The 18,683-nt window shown below is 40.3% G+C and overlaps 1 protein-coding gene across 7 annotated transcripts in view; it reads left to right on the top strand.

The window, feature by feature from the left end:
- The first annotated feature begins 3,405 nt into the window (after nt 1-3,405).
- Nucleotides 3,406-18,683, top strand: part of GOLGA3 (golgin A3) — a 30,167-nt gene continuing 14,889 nt past the window's right edge. For 4 of the 7 annotated variants that reach the window (XM_067307404.1, XM_067307402.1, XM_067307403.1 and 1 more), the window contains exons 1-11: nt 3,406-3,471; nt 5,194-5,554; nt 9,338-9,619; nt 10,473-10,585; nt 11,127-11,818; nt 13,174-13,285; nt 13,856-14,162; nt 14,773-14,975; nt 15,301-15,438; nt 16,760-16,921; nt 17,785-18,153. In XM_067307404.1, coding sequence (XP_067163505.1) covers nt 5,422-5,554; nt 9,338-9,619; nt 10,473-10,585; nt 11,127-11,818; nt 13,174-13,285; nt 13,856-14,162; nt 14,773-14,975; nt 15,301-15,438; nt 16,760-16,921; nt 17,785-18,153 — 2,511 coding nt within the window. In that variant the 5' untranslated portion in view covers nt 3,406-3,471; nt 5,194-5,421. Of the gene's footprint in view, nt 3,472-5,054; nt 5,555-9,337; nt 9,620-10,472; nt 10,586-11,126; nt 11,819-13,173; nt 13,286-13,855; nt 14,163-14,772; nt 14,976-15,300; nt 15,439-16,759; nt 16,922-17,784; nt 18,154-18,683 lie in introns of those variants that run through there. The other 3 variants (XM_067307406.1, XM_067307405.1, XM_067307400.1) reach the window with 2 other exon arrangements.

The following is an 18,683-nucleotide window of genomic DNA, read 5'->3' as shown; positions in this document are numbered from 1 at the left end:
GTCAAGAAGCAAACAGACAGATATTCAAAGCGAAAAGCAACATTAATTCTTAATTTGAGTTCTCTGAAAGAGGCAAAAGTCCTACTTTGTACATTCTTACAAGAAAAGCTAAGGAAGAGAATGAATGAGGACTAGACATTCAAGTTTTCCTCACCATATTGCCCTTGACATCCTTTGTGGAAGAGCATCCAGTGAAGGTGCCTACTAAAGAATTTGAAACACACTTATATACACTCAAGTTTTCAAGGATTCCTCTCAAATCTCAGCAAAGATACATCTTGTGAAGGTCACTTTCAGCGTGGAGTCATACATATTCCACGTGTGGTTTACAAGCTCAGTGCCAAACATCTACACCCAGTCAAGAAGGAAGGAGAAACTTCAGTTCATATTGGGTACTGTGTTTCAGCTTGAGATTTCCCTGTTATATAGGCATCTGGATCAGATAACTAAAATGCGCACTTCTGCTGTCTTTATATATCTATCTATCTGTCATGTATTTGATGGAAATCTGAAGCAAATGTTTAAAGAAAAGATATGGTATAATCAGGTATCTTCAAACTGCAGTACTGCATTATCACAAAATAACAACTCAAATTTGAGAGGAAGTTGCTTTGACATCTACTGTGTCCATCATTTCCTCCTTCTGCTGATCAGAAAACTAATGATAATCTGTGTGAAACAAGTTTCTATAAACTGTACCATTCTTCTCCTGCTCCAGAACAAAGTAACCTGGAAAAAGGCTGCTAGACTCTGGACTCAAATATACTTTGTTTAGACATTCGTACAGATCTCTTACAGAGACTGTATCTGTCCGTCAACCATAAAAGGAGTTCTGTATTTTTATTAGCCAGATCCTATCATTCAGTAAGTTCTCTAACAAAGTTCTGCTGAGGCACACACTTCTCAGCCCTTCTTCATCATGCTCATTGAGTCCCTATCTTTGGTCATCTCGTTTGACAGCTTCTCTCAGATCCATGCTTTACTATTTTGCAAATAGTCCTCTTCCTGAACTAATTTGTAAAGTAATATTCTCTTCCAAATCATGCCCCAGGGGGTTACCTCCACATAATGTTTACAGGAAAACACCCAGCCACTATCGTTAGCAATGTATCAGGAGCTTGGTTAACAGGTTTGCTATTGATTTCTTTAAACAATTTAGACTCACTGATTGTTTAGGCTTCCTGACTTTTGCTTACCAAACAGCCTTACATCTTCACGGAGAAATGCCCCAATGGATTCTTGTTCATATTAAGGATAATTTGGGCAGGTTAATAAAAGAAAAAAAGATTGTTATACCTAGAAAAGCTGACTAAGTATTTTTATATGGCAATTGTACTTAGGGTTACAGCATGATGTTGGAAGGCACTTATTTCATTATGAAAATTAAAATGTTCAGAGAAAATGGGCAGTGATGTGGCCTTTTACAGAGATGTCTGTTTTTCTGTCCACATTTACTAAGCCAGCATTCTGGTCCATAGGGACACTTTAGCAAGCTTAGTCATAGAAGCAAAAATCTGCCTGACCAATAAACTCTCCAGCACCTCCCAAATAATCCCAGGCTATAATAATAATGGAAAAAAATTGTGGAAAAGCAAAAAACACCAAAGTAAATGTAAGAGCAGACAGTCCTATGAAATACCACTCTGCTGAGCCAGTTCCCAATATACCATGCTACTTCTGGGATGCCCAGTGCTAGAAAGACGCTGAAAAGTTTAAGGAGTGGTTTATGAGGAAAGGGTAAAGGAAGCCAAATATACGTATATAGCATCTTGCTGGAATATCAGTATTTGAAAATATTTTAAGAGTAAAAAAAGAAAAAAGGTCATGTATGAGGACATAACTAGTAGTAATGACACGAAATAATGGAGGAGTGTAAATTAGCTGTTATATCTCTGATAAAAGAGATATAATGGACTGAGGAAAATTTTCTCAGGAATAAGTGAACCCACTGAGGGGACCTTTAAAGCTTAGCAAGTTGGTCATCAGGAATACTGCAAACACAACGACTTTCCCTCTCTTTACTACTTTCCAAAATGCTAAGCAAGACATTTTATTGTACTACCTAGACTCTAATCCAGCAAGTGCTAGCACTTATGCACGAACACGAATGATCCAGATGCACTCAGCATTGCTAGTGTGTGCGAAGTCAATGCGAGTGCACTGCAGGATTGGGGGCAACGGTGCCTGCGTTAGTGTTGTAGTACGGAATGGGCCAAAATTGGTGGAAATCATCGTCCTTTCATTCAAGCTTGACAGAACGAGCAGTTTAACTCCTTTTAGGAGTTAACTCCTTAGGGTAAGATGACTCCCCGCAAAACAGAGCATGTGCCGAAGTCCTGCAGGGAATGGAACAACATAGAAAGCAAAGCAAATGTGCAGAACAATGTAGGGTTTGGGGCCGTTTTCATGGAATGTTGTATGTATGAACAAATACGGACAAAGAGCTGAGATCCGACTGACTTTCGATACTGGGCTGCTGGAAACTGAGGCACAAGGCGCCAGCACGGACACAGCCTCCGCCTGGATCCCCGGTAGGTGCTGTTTCCCAGCGTGATTGTCTCCAAGGAGAATCTGATGCCCCCAGTTCCGTCCTAAGGGGAGCCGCGTCCCAGACGCAGGCCAGGGCCGTCCGACCTCTCCGTGCTGGCTGCCAGCCGGATTTGGCCAGGCCGGTGCGTGGAGGCCGCAGCGGGGGCTCGGTACGTCTCGGGGCGATTTTCACCCCCAGGGTGAAACCTACTGAACAGCGACGGGCTCGTTGGGAGGAACAAGTTCAGAAGCGCCCTAGCAACCGCCCAAATGAACCCCGGGTTAACGCCGCTCTCGGCAGGGGTCAAAGCTGTCACCTGCCCCAAATTCAAACCTCCCCCAGGCGGGCGGGTTCCCCCGCGCCCGCAGAGCAGGTTTTGCAGCGGGGAGAGAGTCGCGGCCGCGGAGGGCCGGGTCTGGGGCGCGGGCTGCACGGCGGTGCCTTGAGGAGCTGCCGGTGCCCGGTGCCCCGCGGTGCCGGCCGGCCGCGAGCTCCCCTCGGGCTCGGGCCCGCTGCCGCCCCTCAGGGCCAGGCCGGGCTGGGCCGGGCCGGGCCGGGCGGCGCGCAGGGGGCGGCGGCGGCGGGGAAGGCCGCTCCCCCCGCTGCCGGAAGGGTCCGTCTGGAAAAGCCGCCGCCTCCGCAGCAGGCCCGGCGGCGGCCTCCTGCTGGGCTCCGCCCGGCCGCCGCGCAGCCCCGCCGAGGGGCGCGGGCGTGAGGCGAGGCGAGGGGAGCGGGACGGAGCTGAGCGGGACGGGACGGGACGCTGCGGGGCGGCGCGGGGCCGGGGCCGGGGGGGCGGCGCCAGGGCCGGCGGGGGAGGGAGAAGCGCGTTGCACCGCCGCGCCCTGCCCTCCCCTCCCGTGCCCTCCCCTTCCCTTCCCGCGGAGGCAGCGCCACGTCTCGGGCAGGAGCGGGGCGCCGGGCGGCGGCGGCGGCTCCAGGTCTGGGCGGCGGCACGGCGGCGGCGGCGGGGGGCGCCGAGGCGCGGGGGAGCCGGCGCGGGGGCTGCGGCCTGCGGCGCGGGGCGGCCGCCCGGCCCGGCTCGGCTCGGCGGCGGCGCTGGGCCTGCGCCCGGCGCGGTGCTGCCCCGGCCCGGAGCCTGCGCGGGGGCCGGGGCTGCGCGCCGGGGCCGGGCTCTGCTTCCCCCCCCCCTTACTAGTGTTTTAAACAAAATCCTGTTTTCCTACTGCTCCGTTCGGTACGAGGTTCCCGTGGGGTTCCCGTGGCGGGTATATATTTATCTAGGTGTATACGTGTCTTAAAAAAGAGCTCTCCAGCGGGACTTTGAAGCCAAAATACACAAACCTTTTAATGTTTGAGGATGGTTTATGCGGGAGAAAGCCGTTTTTCACATACCTAATTATAAAAAAAGGTGTTTTAAAATCACTCCTAAAAGGAGTATTGTTGTAACAAGGAAGCAGATACTGCTCCCAGCTGGGAATCGTGAACAAAACATCTAATATTAGTTGGATTTTGCCAGGATGTAGGCAGTCTCTGAATTATGCTTGCCTTTTGTCCGGGGTTCCTCTTTGTGACTTGTTCTGGTGTAGCACCTACATGATATGATGGCTCTTCTTCTAGAAGCTTTAGTATATGTTTGATTACATAGGAAAGGTTTTAAAATCAATAACAGATTACCGTGAAGATATATTTGTCTTTCTGTGTAGTGGAGATACCTATTTTAGATTCTGCACCAGGTTTTAGCTTCTTGTGTTGAGTCCTTCATTGCTCACCTACATGCCGGTCAATGCGGCATGTAAAAACACAACTAAAATACTGCTGACTGGAAGTTCCCACTGGAGTGTGGGTGGTTTTGTTTGTTTTTTAACTGGGGATTTTTGATGTTTCTTTAGTAAATTGGTATCCATAACATCTTATAGTCTTCTAAGTTCAATTTATACTAACCAGTTGTTGGTAACTATTTGAATGAAACTGAAGTGACTATAATAGCTTCATGTCCGATCGTATCAGCTGACCGGATCTATCCCTAAATCTAAGTTCTGGATGCCTGGAGAATCATTTGCGAATTCTATAAACTGCCTTTGGAGATCCTCCCCTTGACACACCATGCAACAAGGCCAGTGTTGAGTTGCAGCTGGGTCACATTCGGCTGCCAACGCATGCTGTAATTAGTAGTTCAGGCTCTGTAAAGTGATATATATTGTTTGCTCTGGAGACAAGTAAACAGTAATGATGTCACTTAAATAATAAAGTCTGAATTCCCTACTACGTTATAGCTGAAGTCATTGAAACTTCTATGACAATAAGTCCTTGAAATGAAAAATATAGTATGAAAGTCCAGACTGTAATTTGCAGAGCAGGATGCTTTCTAGTTTACTAAAGCTGAGGCCAAAGAGACATATTTCCATTAAAAAGGACAGTGATGTTAAATCACTTGTCTTGCTGAATATTACCTTGTGGCATCATTACACTGGTGTGTCAATGTTACTAAAAAAAAGTAATAATAAAAATGTTAAATAGATCACCTCCTATTTGCAAAAGCCGGATACTTGGTTGTGTTTTATTGCCTCCGTTACACCATGTTCTGATTCTGAGTGTTGAAGTTGATGGACTGGTGGGTTATCTGTAACTGCTACTTGTTTTTTAACTGATACTTTCAAAGCTGTGAGAAATGTTTGTGAAATAACGACATTTGTTTCTAGAGAACACAGCTCCCTGGTGATTGCATATCTGGCTGCGAGCTATTTTCATGACCTCCTGGAATTATTCAGCTGCCTGCTGCAAGCCAACAACTGCAAAGCTCAAACCTGTGCTCCTGTCTAACATCTTGATGCTGTTGGTGCTAATGGAGAGAAACAGGACTTGGTAGTTCACTTGGAGGCAAATTATTTAGAAGAAATAACTTTCCTGGGATCCGGCTTATTTTTACGATGGACTCCTCACCTGTCCAGCAGGATGTTCTGTTGGAGAACAGCAGCAGCAGTGGGGCCCCTAGCAAGTCCGAAGAACTTCTGGATCATAAAGCTGAGTCAGATCTGCCAGTTGCAAGAGATGAAATTAACAGTAAGTTGTTTCATATGCACTGAATCATTTCCTAGTCTTATCAAGGTTTCTCTGCAATGACCCATCTTGTCATTTGGGTGATGTTGAATTTTTACTTTTTCTTTGCAGTCAGGAGTTTCTTGTACCTCATAGATTTTTCAGAAAGTCTGGTGAAAGCTATGTCACTGTGTATTGGAAACTATTTTTCATTTTAAAACTTATTCTTTCAAAACCAAACCAAACTATTAACTTAAATACTATCAGCTGTCAGTTATATATGTGCTGTTCAGCCTATTACTCTGTTTTCTGAAAGTGTCTTCAAGGGTATGTACCTGAAAATTTTTAGAACTAAGAGTTTGGAAATGATTGTTGCAGAGTAAGTCAATGAATGGAATTTTTTATTCTGGAATAAGGAATTTTCCAAATAAGTCCATTAGGTAAACATTAAAGTGTACCCCAGAAGTCTCAACTTCCATTTATGGAAGAGAGATGCTGGCTTGTACTGCACAATTTATTTCAAAATAATTTATATATATAGACAAGTTCTATAATTACAGGAAACAGCTACTTCTTTTTTTTTTTAAACTTAAGAATGTGTTGATCTGAGTAGATTGCAATATCATAGAAAAAATTAGGTCAGAAGGGACCTCTATAGATCATCTAGTCTGATCTCATGCTCAGAGCAGACCTAGCTTCAAGAGTTAGATCAGGTTGCTCAGGGATTTATCCTCCCAAGTTTTCAAAATCTCCAGAGAGGCAGGTTCGATAGCCTCACTGTGAAACCTGTTCTGCTCTCATTGTAAAAACTTTTTCCTTTTATTGAATTGAAATTTCCATGTTTGAACTACAGGTCTATAAGGATCTGTTGATAGGTGAGTGGAGTGGTGTAAATGTAGCAGCTGTGTAGATACACAAAATCATACAGGTTCCTGATGTAAAAGCAACTTTTTTGTTGACTGGGAGGTGATCATGTGATAAAGTTGTTGGTCTTGCACATTCCCGGCATACCACAGATTTGTCATCTTGTCACGGGCAAGTAAGTGGAGTCCTGAGGCTTTATTTGCATTTGTCATGGTGCCCTTTATCAGACTGGCAAAGTGTAGTTGCATGATGATTCATTCATCTTCTGTGTAGTTGGAGATCACACTGTTTCCTGACTTCTCCCGTGTTGGCCATCTTCCAAACAAATGAATTGTGGCTTACAAATAGGTAATATGTCTTTCTATTATTTCCAATCTAATTGCTTCTCCTCCCCCACTGTTCTAAAAAGACTGCAGCTTTATTGACACTGCTGCAGTTAAACCACTTTAGTTCAAGGCAGCGTTTAGATCCCAAATGCCTCGTGGCCTTGAGAAGTTGTCAGGAAAGCATTCCTCCAGAATTTCGCTCCAGAATCCTTTATATACATATACCACTCGCAGTTGTGAAGATTAAAAACTTAAGTAAAATATAAGTATAGTTTAGTAATGTCTGTCATTTCAGAAAGACGGGCAGAAACAGTATTTCTGAATACGTGAAGTATCTTGTTATTTCTGGCATCCTGTGGCTATTCATAACACTCGCCTCTTGAATTTACTTTTGGCAGTTTAAGCTGCAGTTTTATGGTGCCTTCAACACTGACTTGCATTGGTTAGTTACTAGAAGAAACGGTCGCCTTCTCTTTCCTCCTCTGCGTCCTTGTTGTACCTGTCCCTTCCCTCCGGCCTGCACAAGTGTTTTTGTGATCACATGGTGAACTGAATCAGAGAACTGACTGATCCAGGTTAAAAAGGCCTGGAAATGTTCTCAGTGTGACAAATAAGATATTCAGAAGTGTTTAACTCAAAACTTAGAGAATTGATAGGTTATGGCAACCTAAAACTGAAAAATTCTGATTTTTATTTTTTTTTTGCCCATATTCAGTTTCGTCATTCAGATTCCTGTTTGCTGGTTCACTGTACAAACACCTGTGCTGGTCAAGGGAGGATGCAGGGCAGAGGTGGGACCCAAAGGCTGAAGGTGGGAGAAAGGGCAGGATGGGCCTATTAAGCACTGTGTGGTTATGACCTTATCTGATGAAGTTCCGCATTACTAGTTCAGAGATCTGAGGTATTTCAAAGTGAAAATGCGTTGTTACGTATATTCAGTGGTCAATATACACTTAAGTAGCACACGGGCATGGTGCTGACCACCGTGATTATTAAAATATTGGTGTTCATTGAAAATGTGTGAAGTGGTAGTCACTGCTGAATGTTAGAAAGAGCTACATGTGGAATTTCTAACATGTTGTAGCAGGGTGGCAGACTGACTTCGTTCTATGAAATGTGTTTATAGAAGTTGTGATTTTTTTTCTTCTTTTTTTCTATACTGGTGTAAGCCCCAAAATAGATGCAGTTATATTGAGAGATCAGTGTGCTTGCTGCTTTAGCTTTTTGCGTCTGGAGATCCTGTGTAAGCTGTTTTGTCCATATAAAACTATATATAAGCGTATAAACCTATATTTTCACTGCATAACTATAACTGTAAACTGTTTTTCTGTAGAGTAGGCTCAAGATAACCCAGGATATTTCCAATAACTTAGTTCTGAATTGCTAAGAGTACGCATGGATATTTGCACTATTTAAACAGTTAAATTCAATAAAGTGCTCTTTAAGGAAAAGAAAAAAAGGAGATTTTTTTTCTGTAACAGTGAAATATTATCTTTTGCTTGACAGTAGTTATGAAACATTAAAAATTGTTTTATTGTATATTCCACCTGGCGTGCTTCATTTAATTTATCCAAATTTCATTTAATCTCTTCTTAGTCAATTAATTTAATTTACATATCTTTTCCTCTTTAAATTATTCTGAAGTGTAATTTGACAGCGCTAAAGGAAATCTTTTGCTTTGTTAAATTAAAAAAAAATGCAGAAAGCCCTGCTTTCCTACCTGTGATTTTTTTATAGGGCTTATTTAACTTCAGAGATGTACTTTAATGCACTTTCACCACATAAACTTCATTTTTCCGTGTTTTGTTGTCAGAAGTTTGTAATGATTCATTTTATGGAAAAACAGTTTAATAGCAATATGTTAATAGATTGATGTCTAAATCAATAATTGTTTTTTTTAATCACTGTATTCAGCTGCCTAGCAATAGAAGATTTCTGTGTATGAATATTAAAACAGTTTTGAGAGGATCTTTTCACTAATTAAATGTTTCTTAGTTCCTGTTTATTCCACCTCTACTTTGTGCAGACCTTTTTCTTTGGTTCTTGAATCATCTTTTTATTTTTTGATTTATTCTTTTGATTCCTGCGAGGTATTCTACTGTACTTTTAATTGACAATGTACTCTTGGAAAAGTGTAAAATTCTGTGTAGTATCTGGAAGCCCTGTGGGGCCCACGCTGGAAGCGGGGGCGGCGACGTGTTCTCCGGTCTCCAGGAACGTACCAGAGCCAAATCGTTCTCCCCGCTCCCGCAGTCGCCGAGTCTTCTTTGCAGCAGGCTGCTACTCCATGTGACACTGGGATTACGTTACTTAGATTCGGTGTTTAATGCTGCTAAATCTAAGAAGGTTTAGAAACCCGTGTGAGGTTTTGAAGCTACTTTATGAGGCTGTTTGAGACCCTGTGTGAAGGCACTGCAGTAAAGCACAGTAGAGCTATGTGTTCTGTTCTTTCTAAGTGAAGGTATAAAAGTCTCTTATAAAATTCCCTTTGCTCCTGGCCATCATTAGCAGTTTGTATATCCTTACAGTCCAAGGGCAATTGTGTTAGCATTTGGGTGGAGGGGCAAGGCTAAATGGGGTTTCTTACAGCATAGCTCAGTGTAACTTTCTTTTCCAGCTACCAGTATTAATGTCAACAAAGTGCCAAATGAAGAGGGAAGTCTGGAGATAAACAGCAAAGGTGAAGCCTGCCAGAATGGGCCAGAGTCGCTCTTCCCCGACTCTTCTTTATCTTTTGATCCCACCAGCAGTCTCCAGGGTCAAGAGTCATCCCCAGGTGTGGCTGCTTTCCGTGGCAACCTAAGGAAGTCTCAGGGAACTAGTGCTGAGGGCATAGTTCTTAGAAAAGAAGCTTTGCAGTCTCTCAAACTAAGTCTTCCCATGCAAGAAACTGAATTGTGTAAGCATCTGTTTACGGTAGAGCCCCTGCTTTCTCTTGCTGCATAAAGCTTTTTACTCTGAGCCTGTCTGTAGAATCCCTATGAGATCATTTAAGCTTGGACTAAACTTCATTTTTGCAGTAAGCCTTTACTTTGAACTTAAATTCATTTTCTTTCAGTAAACCACCTTCTGCTGCAACTAAAGCACGTGCCTTAACATTTAAAAATTATTCTTATGCTGGAGGGGAATTTGTGCTTTCTGGGATTGGAGCTATTCTAATCTTCCTGATTATCAGGAGTAACAGGTGACACTAAAGGAAAACAGACAGCAGAACCAGGTGACTTTAAGCTAAATAATAAAGGGTGGGAGCCTTTATAGTAAGGTGTCTAAGGCTGCAGGAGTTTCCAAAAATAATATTAATGTTTTTAAAAAGCCTTACTATTGCAAAGGTTTAACATGAGTTAACAAAGCATCAGAAAATGTATCTAGGGAATAGTCTTTCCCTGACCTGTATGGGATAAATAGACTACATAGATCTTATTCAGTTTTATAATTTCACTTCTGTCAGCCCTGCAGACCAGGTGTGATTAGATGATAGCAATAGTCTTGGTCTTGCTGTAGAATCTTTGTCTTGGATACTTGGAGGAACCACAGCATTTGCAAACTGAAAAGTTGAAATACCCAGGCTTTATCAATGCTTACACAAGGATATATTAGAGGGTGTTCAGAGGTGCATGCTGAAGGGCTTTTCTTTGCGTGTCTTGCTTAAGCATGAAGCATGTTGCTGATGGTGACAGGGGCTTTTTCTTTTTGCATCAGATTTGTCTGTGTTGAAGTTTTTCGTTTGACGTAAAGATACCTTTCACTTACAGGCTCAGCAGAGTCTTCGCTTCCTTTGGAGAAAGAAGAACAAATAAGACTTCAAGCAAGAAGGCGGCTAGAAGAACAGCTCAAACAATATAGAGTGAAGAGACATCAAGAAAGAGTGAGTGCCACACTACAGGAGTTCTGGATTCCATGTGTTGTTGAAAGACTTGGAAATTTTATCTTCTCTATGCTCTAAATTACTGTTTTCTGAGCTTTAAAAAATCAGTAGTTTTTTTCAACTGTGAGAAAGCATTTTTCTCTTCTGGATATGCAAAATTTGGCTTTCTGTTACCTCACTGGAATCCATGCTGTTTTTAGAAACTCATCTCAAAATAGGAAAAAAATAACAAACTTAAGAATCCTAAAATGTAAGAAAGATCAAAAATAATTATTCCAAGTCAGAGTTCTTTAATCTTCAATTTTCCTATATCTTTCAGATAGCTTTTAGTCTACCTTGATAGTATTTCAGCATGCTTTTATTGATACAGGGTCGATTGCTGATGTAGTTTACCTTGTTTATGAAATGCTGCATAAATTTAAGTACTAATGTAAAAGAAAGTTTAAAGCTTTACACCTTAAGTTCTACGGCAAAATAAGTCCTTGATGGTAGTTCAAATGTAATATTCTGGAATCTATTGTTCACTCTTGGTTTCTTTTAGTCTAGTCAGTCTACATCCAAAAACCGGCCGTCCAGCACGTTGGATCCTGAGCTGATGTTAAATCCAGAAATCTTGCCAAGAGCTAGCACTGTAGCAATGACAAAAGAATACTCCTTTTTGCGGACCAGTGTCCCCAGGGGGCCAAAACTGGGTAGCTTGGGACTTCCAGCATCTTCAAAAGAGAGAAGAAGTTCAAAATCCAAGTCCAGCAAGATCCGGTCCTTGGCTGATTATAGAACTGAAGATTCAGACTCTAGAAATGCTACGAGGAATTCGGTGGCTACTGATTTATCTGGTGGGACTCTGAAGCAAAGCAGAAGTGGTCCAGCCTCAGTTGTTTCTGAGATTAGTCAACCCTCTGACACAGATGATCGACTGGAGAATTCCTCTTTGGCAGGAGATAGTATTTCAGAGATTGATGGGAGTGAAGTGGGAATGAGGCTGGATGGAAATGAGAGTGACAGCTCTACCTACAGCAGTGTGTCAGGAAAAGGGCTGTACAGCAGTTTACAGAATGCAGAAGACAAACAGGGTATTCCATATACGATAAATGGTCAGAAGATACATCCTGATGCAATGGGGCAATTTCCTTCCATCAGTGAGGTGCTACAGGCTGCAGCAGTGGAGCATCAAGCCCAAGAGCAAGAAGTTAATGGAGAAGTACGGAGTAGGAGAGACAGTATTTCTAGCAGGTAAGAAAAATTGTAGTACAGGGAGGCCATTACTATACATCATACTTTTCTAGAGTAGGCATCCTAAGCATCAGTCTTCTGCTAACATTAGATCTAGTTTTAACTTGCATCTATTGTGATCAAATCTCTTTTTTTTGACTTGCAGATTCTAAAAGAAACTGAAAGGTCGTTTCACTGAACACCTATTTACTGTTTACTATTTGCTAGATATATCTGTATTGAAAGATATTTTTTGACACTGATAGCATGTTTTAAACATTCTGATAGCAGCTGTTTCTGTCTATATTTACTTGTGGAGTAGACATTCATTCACCAATTCACTGACATGGCATTAATCTGTAAAGTCTGTCAGTATAGGCATAACTGACTCAAGAAACAATGATATTTATTATGATCGTTTACCTGATCTATGCACATATCTTTCAGACCTTGAGTACTTATGAGATGCCAAGGGTCTTGTCCTAGATAGTCTTCTCTTCAGCCCTTTAGGATGAGATCAACTGTTAGTCTCACAAGCTTATGTGTATACGATAGGTATTAAACTGTGATTAGGCTCTCCCTTACAAGAGACAGTGGTTACATAGTGAGTAGATGACTGACGAAGCCCTGAACAATGCAGGTGTTCTTTCATCACTTGGCTGAAGATGCAGTGAATCAAATGTTTTATACATGATTATTTTGAAATTACCCTTTTCTGTTATTCTTTGGGGTAAAATATAATACCCAGAGACATTAGGGTAAAATCAGTTGTTACAGACTCTCCCAGTGTAGGCTAATTCCCATTATGACGAATGAGGGAGAGAAGATCCTCCATTTTCTGTGGACTCTTTGGCTGTGTTGAGGAAGGAAAATAAGGAGTTCCTTATGCCAGATATCTGTTCTTCTTTTGCACCAGCTGTTGCTACTTCTCAGGCACTTTCACATTAATGCAGACTTTGTGCACAAATAGTTGTGGAAAGTGCTTCATCAATGGAGACTGTAGTCTATTATGTCCATTTTTCTGTTTATAAAGGGATATGCAGGTACAGAATGTAATGAAGTTGACCATTATGCTTTTGTAAAATCACAAATATATGGGTGCCACAATAGATTCTAGTTGTTGCAAATATGGGGAACTAGCATATGAAACCTAAGCGTGAATGTTATTTCTTTATGTCGTTGGATGGAAATGAAGGTTGTCTCACTCTGTTCTGGATCCATCAAAAAGCCAGAAAAAATGTCCCAAATTCTAGGTCATGTGAGAAGTAGGTTATCTTGAGGAGTCTGAAAGTCTCTTAATTTCAGTTTCACTTCTCTTCAAGTAGATGAGGCTTGTATTCTAACCATCTAACTGTATGTGATGTCTCTGTCTCCAGTGTGTCTATGGAAAGCTCTATCGCAGGAACTCATGATGAAATGTTGCAGGTTCTAAAGGAGAAAATGAGACTTGAAGGGCAACTAGAAGCACTCTCACTAGAAGCTAATCAGGTAGAAAATGAATTTAAATTTCTGTACTTAGCAAATTATATTAATATGTTAATTATATTTTTCAAGAGCCTCCTACGCTTTACCTATGGGAATGTGTTTTGTAAATATATTGTTGAATAAGGTACATTACTGACTTAAAAATTATCTTCTTAAGCATCCTTGTAAAGTCTTCAAAAGGTTTAAAAGAAAAAAAAAAGGCAACAGAGTGAGTAAAAGACAGATGATAAATGCAGATTAATGTTACCAATGTCTATTTAGCTGTATTTCTCTTTGTGTTAGTTGGTGGTATAACATTCCTACTTAGTGTGGAAACACCTGTCTTATATGCCAATACCCTGTTTGGGTTTTTAATAAAGATGCTCTACATCTTGTGCTTTTCTCAGTAGTTTCCTTATATGTTTGAAAAAATGAGGTATCACTTTTTAAAATCATTTTACAAGCAAGTGGTCTTCACCTTAGCAAAACCTTCTTGCTAGACGTCTGCGTTAGTCAGCCGTTAATATATATGCCTCTTTTCCTACTGTTACTTTCTCCTAAGACTTCTGTATTTAATTTTTGGGACACGTTCAGGCTCTCAAAGAGAAGACTGAGCTACAGGCACAACTTGCAGCTTTGAACACGAAGCTTCAGGCGCAGATGGAGTACAGCCAAAACAGCCAACAGAAGCAGGAATCTCTGAGCTCAGAAGTGGCCACGTTAAAGCAATCTTGCTGGGATCTGGAACGAGCAATGGCTGACCTGCAAAACGCCTTGGAAGCAAAGAATGCTAGTTTGGCTTCTTCAAATAATGATTTGCAGTTGGCGGAGGAGCAGTACCAAAGACTCATGCTGAAGGTTGAAGATATGCAAAAAAATGTTCTCACCAGAGATAGCACAGGTGGGCTGATGTAAATGTGAATCTTTAAAATTTATCATTCCATAAGTAATTTTATTTCAATAAAATTCTGAAGTTCAAGAGCAAGAAGGAATTTTAATTTGCCTTTCATGGATAGTATATTAATCAAATGGTCTGAATTGTAAGGTGATTGTTTTCTAGATTGTGGCACCTCTGTGACACAAAATGCAAGGCACTGCCTGCTTGGAGAGGGAGACATAAATATTTAATCTAAGAACTGTTTGAGAATGGACTCATGATTTTTAAAAATGGTACAAATATTGGTTTGTAATGATGAATTTGCATGTCAGGATATGTACTTTCTGATTTTTAACTAGTTCATCTCTTTGCTGCTAAGGAACTTTGAACACCTAAAGAAATGATTCATTTATTTTACTTCTGTTCTGTTTATAACCCTGATACTTTGAATTCTAGCATTTCCTCTTACTTCCGCAGGAACAGACAATTCTTTATGTAATTATGCACATAGCTTTTTTCTTTTTTTTCCTTTTTGAGCCAAAACATACGAATATAGCAATAAGCCTGAAAATATGTGGATAAAAATAGAACCATGGAGTATCATAGGCTGAATTCTTTATTTTTCTTTTTCTAGTTCATGATTTGCGACAGCAGTTGGCTTCCTTACAGAACCAGCTTCAGAAGGTGCAGTTAGAACGGACTACGCTGACCAATAAGCTAAAGGCATCTGAAACAGAAATCACATCACTCCAAAATGTGCGGCAGTGGTACCAGCAGCAGCTGGTACTAGCACAGGAGGCCCGTGTCAGGCTGCAGAGTGAGATGGCCAATATACAGGTATTATGACTTGCACATAGGACGGAGAATCTTTTCTTCTGTATGTTAGTTTTATCGTGATGACATTGTTTATGAACTTCGAGGGAGCCAGTCTCTCTTGTGTATTCTTCAGGTGGAGAACAGGAAGGTTTTTTGTTCTTCATCATGGGATGTTAGCTCATATTAATGCTGAGGCATAGATTTAACCAATGTCTGTATAGCCATGTAAGTAGTAGCTGAGATAAGGCACAGATAGATTCAACTTTTTTTTTTTTCCTGGCAATCTTAAATTTGTTGGCCAAATCTTGACTGTCAGTATTAATCTGTTATTTCTTCCTTCCTGCAGGCTGGGCAAATGACCCAAGCAGGTATGTTGGAACACCTCAAGCTAGAGAACGTGGCATTGTCTCAGCAGTTGACTGAGACCCAGCACAGATCTATTAAAGAAAAAGAACGTATTGCAGCACAGCTGCAAAACATTGAGGTAAGGATGTAGATGACCTTCAGAACATAGAGGTTGTAGGTTATCTTCATGAATTATGTTTGGCTTAGGTTGTGTATTTAGGTTTTGCAAGCACTGTGTTTGCAAAATCAAAGATTTTCCAGCAAAGCGGCTGGAATTCTTATGAATAGATTCAAATGCTCTAAGTCTTTAGTAATTAGATGATCTGAAAGTACCTTCTTTGAAATTAACAGAATTTTGGTGTTTAAAAAAAAAAAAGTGATTGGTTTCTTTAAGCTGAGTACTTAACCTATCATAGCCACTTTTGAAGGTCCTAGTATTACTATCACTTTTGTGATGACAAAGACAGCAGAATTACAGGCTAGGAGCTGAAGTAGGTCATGCATTTGTAAAAATTTGAGAATTGGCTAACTGTGATGGACGAAGAAAGTGGCTCATGTTTCAGTTGCTGTATTGTAAAAGATGCACTAAAAGATTATGGCTCTAAATTATTTGTAGCACAGAAATATTAACCAATACACTAAACCTCATTCTTGCATTTCTGATACTATTGTATCTTGTTATTATTATGGCTGCTTTTAAAAACAGTAAATGTTTCAGAGCTAATTAATTTTCGTGAAATTCAGAAATTCAGCGTACAGTAAGAGAGGGCAAGGCCGTATATTTCCTATTCCAAGGTGATGCTTGTTTTTCTCAGATTTGGTATTTCTTGTTAATTGAATTTAAAAAGTGCATGTAAATGTTCTCCTTTGCCATTTCTTGGACTTTTTAGAGAGAAAACTCTTACTTCAAAGTTAAACTAAGTCAGTAAAGTCCTTTTTAAATGTATGAAATTGCTCAATACTCAGGTTTATCCTTCCTGCTCTCCAGTAAGAAAAGATAGTTAAAACTGCTGAAGTAGAGTATGCTCACTTTTGAAGCACTTGGACTGTAAATCCCACTGAATTTCAGTGAAACAGTGTGCATAACAGGAATTTCTATGTCAGAACAGCTACGGTATCCAGGGAATCTCTTTTGCTTCAGCATTTTCCAAACAGTTGAATTTTAGTACTTTAAAGATTCTTTTTATTTACATCTTGTTTTATCAATTTAGGAAGGACATGATGTTATTTAATGGGAATTCGGATTGTTGCCAATATACAAGGCATTCTCTGTTATTCTAGATTTTCTTAAATATATGAATGGATGACTTCAGTAAAGATGTACAGACATATAAGGCAAACGTCAGAATTATGTTTGCTTGTCTCTTTTCTTCTCTCCAGAAATCTTGATATTTTACTTTTCTCTCTTTCTCTCTCCCCACTGATACTGTAAATGTCAATTCCTTGTTTTTTCTGTGCAGGCTGACATGTTAGATCAGGAAGCTGCGTTCATGCAGATCCAGGAGGCTAAAACCATGGTGGAAGAAGACTTGCAGAGAAAACTAGAGGAGTTCGAAGATGAGAAAGAACAGCTTCAGAAAATGGTTGATTCTGCAGCAACGCTGGAGCAAGAATTGGATCAGGTAGACTGTTGTCGGGCAACATCCTAAGGATTTTAAATGAAATATTTGTTTGGTTGAAAAGGCAAAAGTAAACAGATACTGAGTTCTAAACTGTTTTTAAACCTTCTGAAAGATTGCTGCGGAGATGAAGTGCATATCAAAGTCACTCAATCCCAGGTGAAAAGACTCCCTTTCTGACCATCAGCCTTAAATGTCATATGACATCCTCCTTTTTTACTGTCTCAGTAGAGGTACTTTTTTTTTGATATTTCAGACCTATTCTCTTGTAGATGTTAGATTGTTAGTGAATTCAATATGTAATTATTCTATGATAGACAAGAAACACATCCATTTTAAAAGTCTTCTGTTAGACAGTATATCATTATATACACTTACGGAGTAGTAAACTTGCACTTTAGTACAGAGTCCTGATGTAACAGTACAAAACTAGTATGTCAAGGGCTGGAATAAATTAAATTTGTCCATTGTGTGTGTGTGTGTGTGTGTATATATGTATATAGTCCATGTAAATACATGGCATTATCATTAATAACACTGGACTTATCTTGTATATCTACTGTGGACACTTTTTTAAATCAAAATTTAGAATACCATGAATTTTACTTAATGAGATTTTAGGTTTCTCATTTTGATTGTTGCTTAGCCTGTAACAATGCAGATGCTACACAAGGCAATCAGTGCAATTAACAGAACGAATGTAAGACGTGGAAGCTCCAAGGAAAGTTAGGAATATTTTCACCTTCTGTTATTTTCTCCTAGAACCTCAGTGGCAGTTGCTATTTTCCATTTTATTTTTGTTGAAGTGCATTAGCAAATACAGAGTTCATTTTATATAAATTTAACCTTAAAATACTTTTTTTCAGGTCAAGTTGACCTTGCATCAGCGAGATTTGCAGCTTGAATCTTTACAGCAAGAACATCTAGATCTAATGAAGCAATTCACCCTAGCCCAAGAGACTTTGCACACCAAAGAGCAGTCGCTGGATGACCTGCAGACACAGTATGATGAACTGAAGGCCAGATTAGAAGAGCTCCAAAGTGATGCTACTTCTAAAGATGACATGATCCAGTATTTGCAGAATGAGAAAATTGTCTTGGAAGTAGCTCTGCAGACAGCAAAAGCAAGCAAAGAGCAGCTTGATGAAGGAGCAAAATGCCTTGGAGAAAATACAGAAGTAGCATCAGAAATCTTAGAACAACTGAGGCAAGAAATAGCAATAAAGTCAAGCCAGGTAATGAATCTCTGAAAGTATCCTATTAAAAATAGTTGTCGCAGTGAAGTATTGCCAAAGGCACATGATAGAATAAAGTACATGAGAGGAGATATGTACATATGATTTTGAATGCATGATTTAGCTAGTAGGAATGTTTTAATCAATTCTGTAATGTTTCCCTGTTGGTGGACTATCTGACACTTTATATTGTTACATTATTGGGATGTTCAGATTAATACCTCGCAAATGCATAAATGCATATAAATACCAAGTGATATGAGATGGAAAGATGAGGTTAATTGATCTTACTCTTTTTGTTTCCAAAAACCACCATCTTCCTAAAATATATCAGTTTTAAAAAGTAATCATTCTGAGTTCAGGTCACACATTTTTGGAAGTAACTTTCCCTTTCTCCCTTTCTGTGGGTTAAAGCTCTTTCCCTTGCAGAAATGTGGTCATGTTTAGGTGTGTCTTTTATTTTGAAACGATACACTAGTTTTTGCTTTTGTATATTGCTGTATACCAGCTGAGTGTTGCTCCCCGCCCCC

The sequence above is a fragment of the Apteryx mantelli genome, chromosome 17, assembly GCF_036417845.1.
Source record: "Apteryx mantelli isolate bAptMan1 chromosome 17, bAptMan1.hap1, whole genome shotgun sequence".
Classification (NCBI taxonomy): domain Eukaryota; kingdom Metazoa; phylum Chordata; class Aves; order Apterygiformes; family Apterygidae; genus Apteryx; species Apteryx mantelli.
This window is presented reverse-complemented; position numbering and strand designations above follow the sequence as displayed.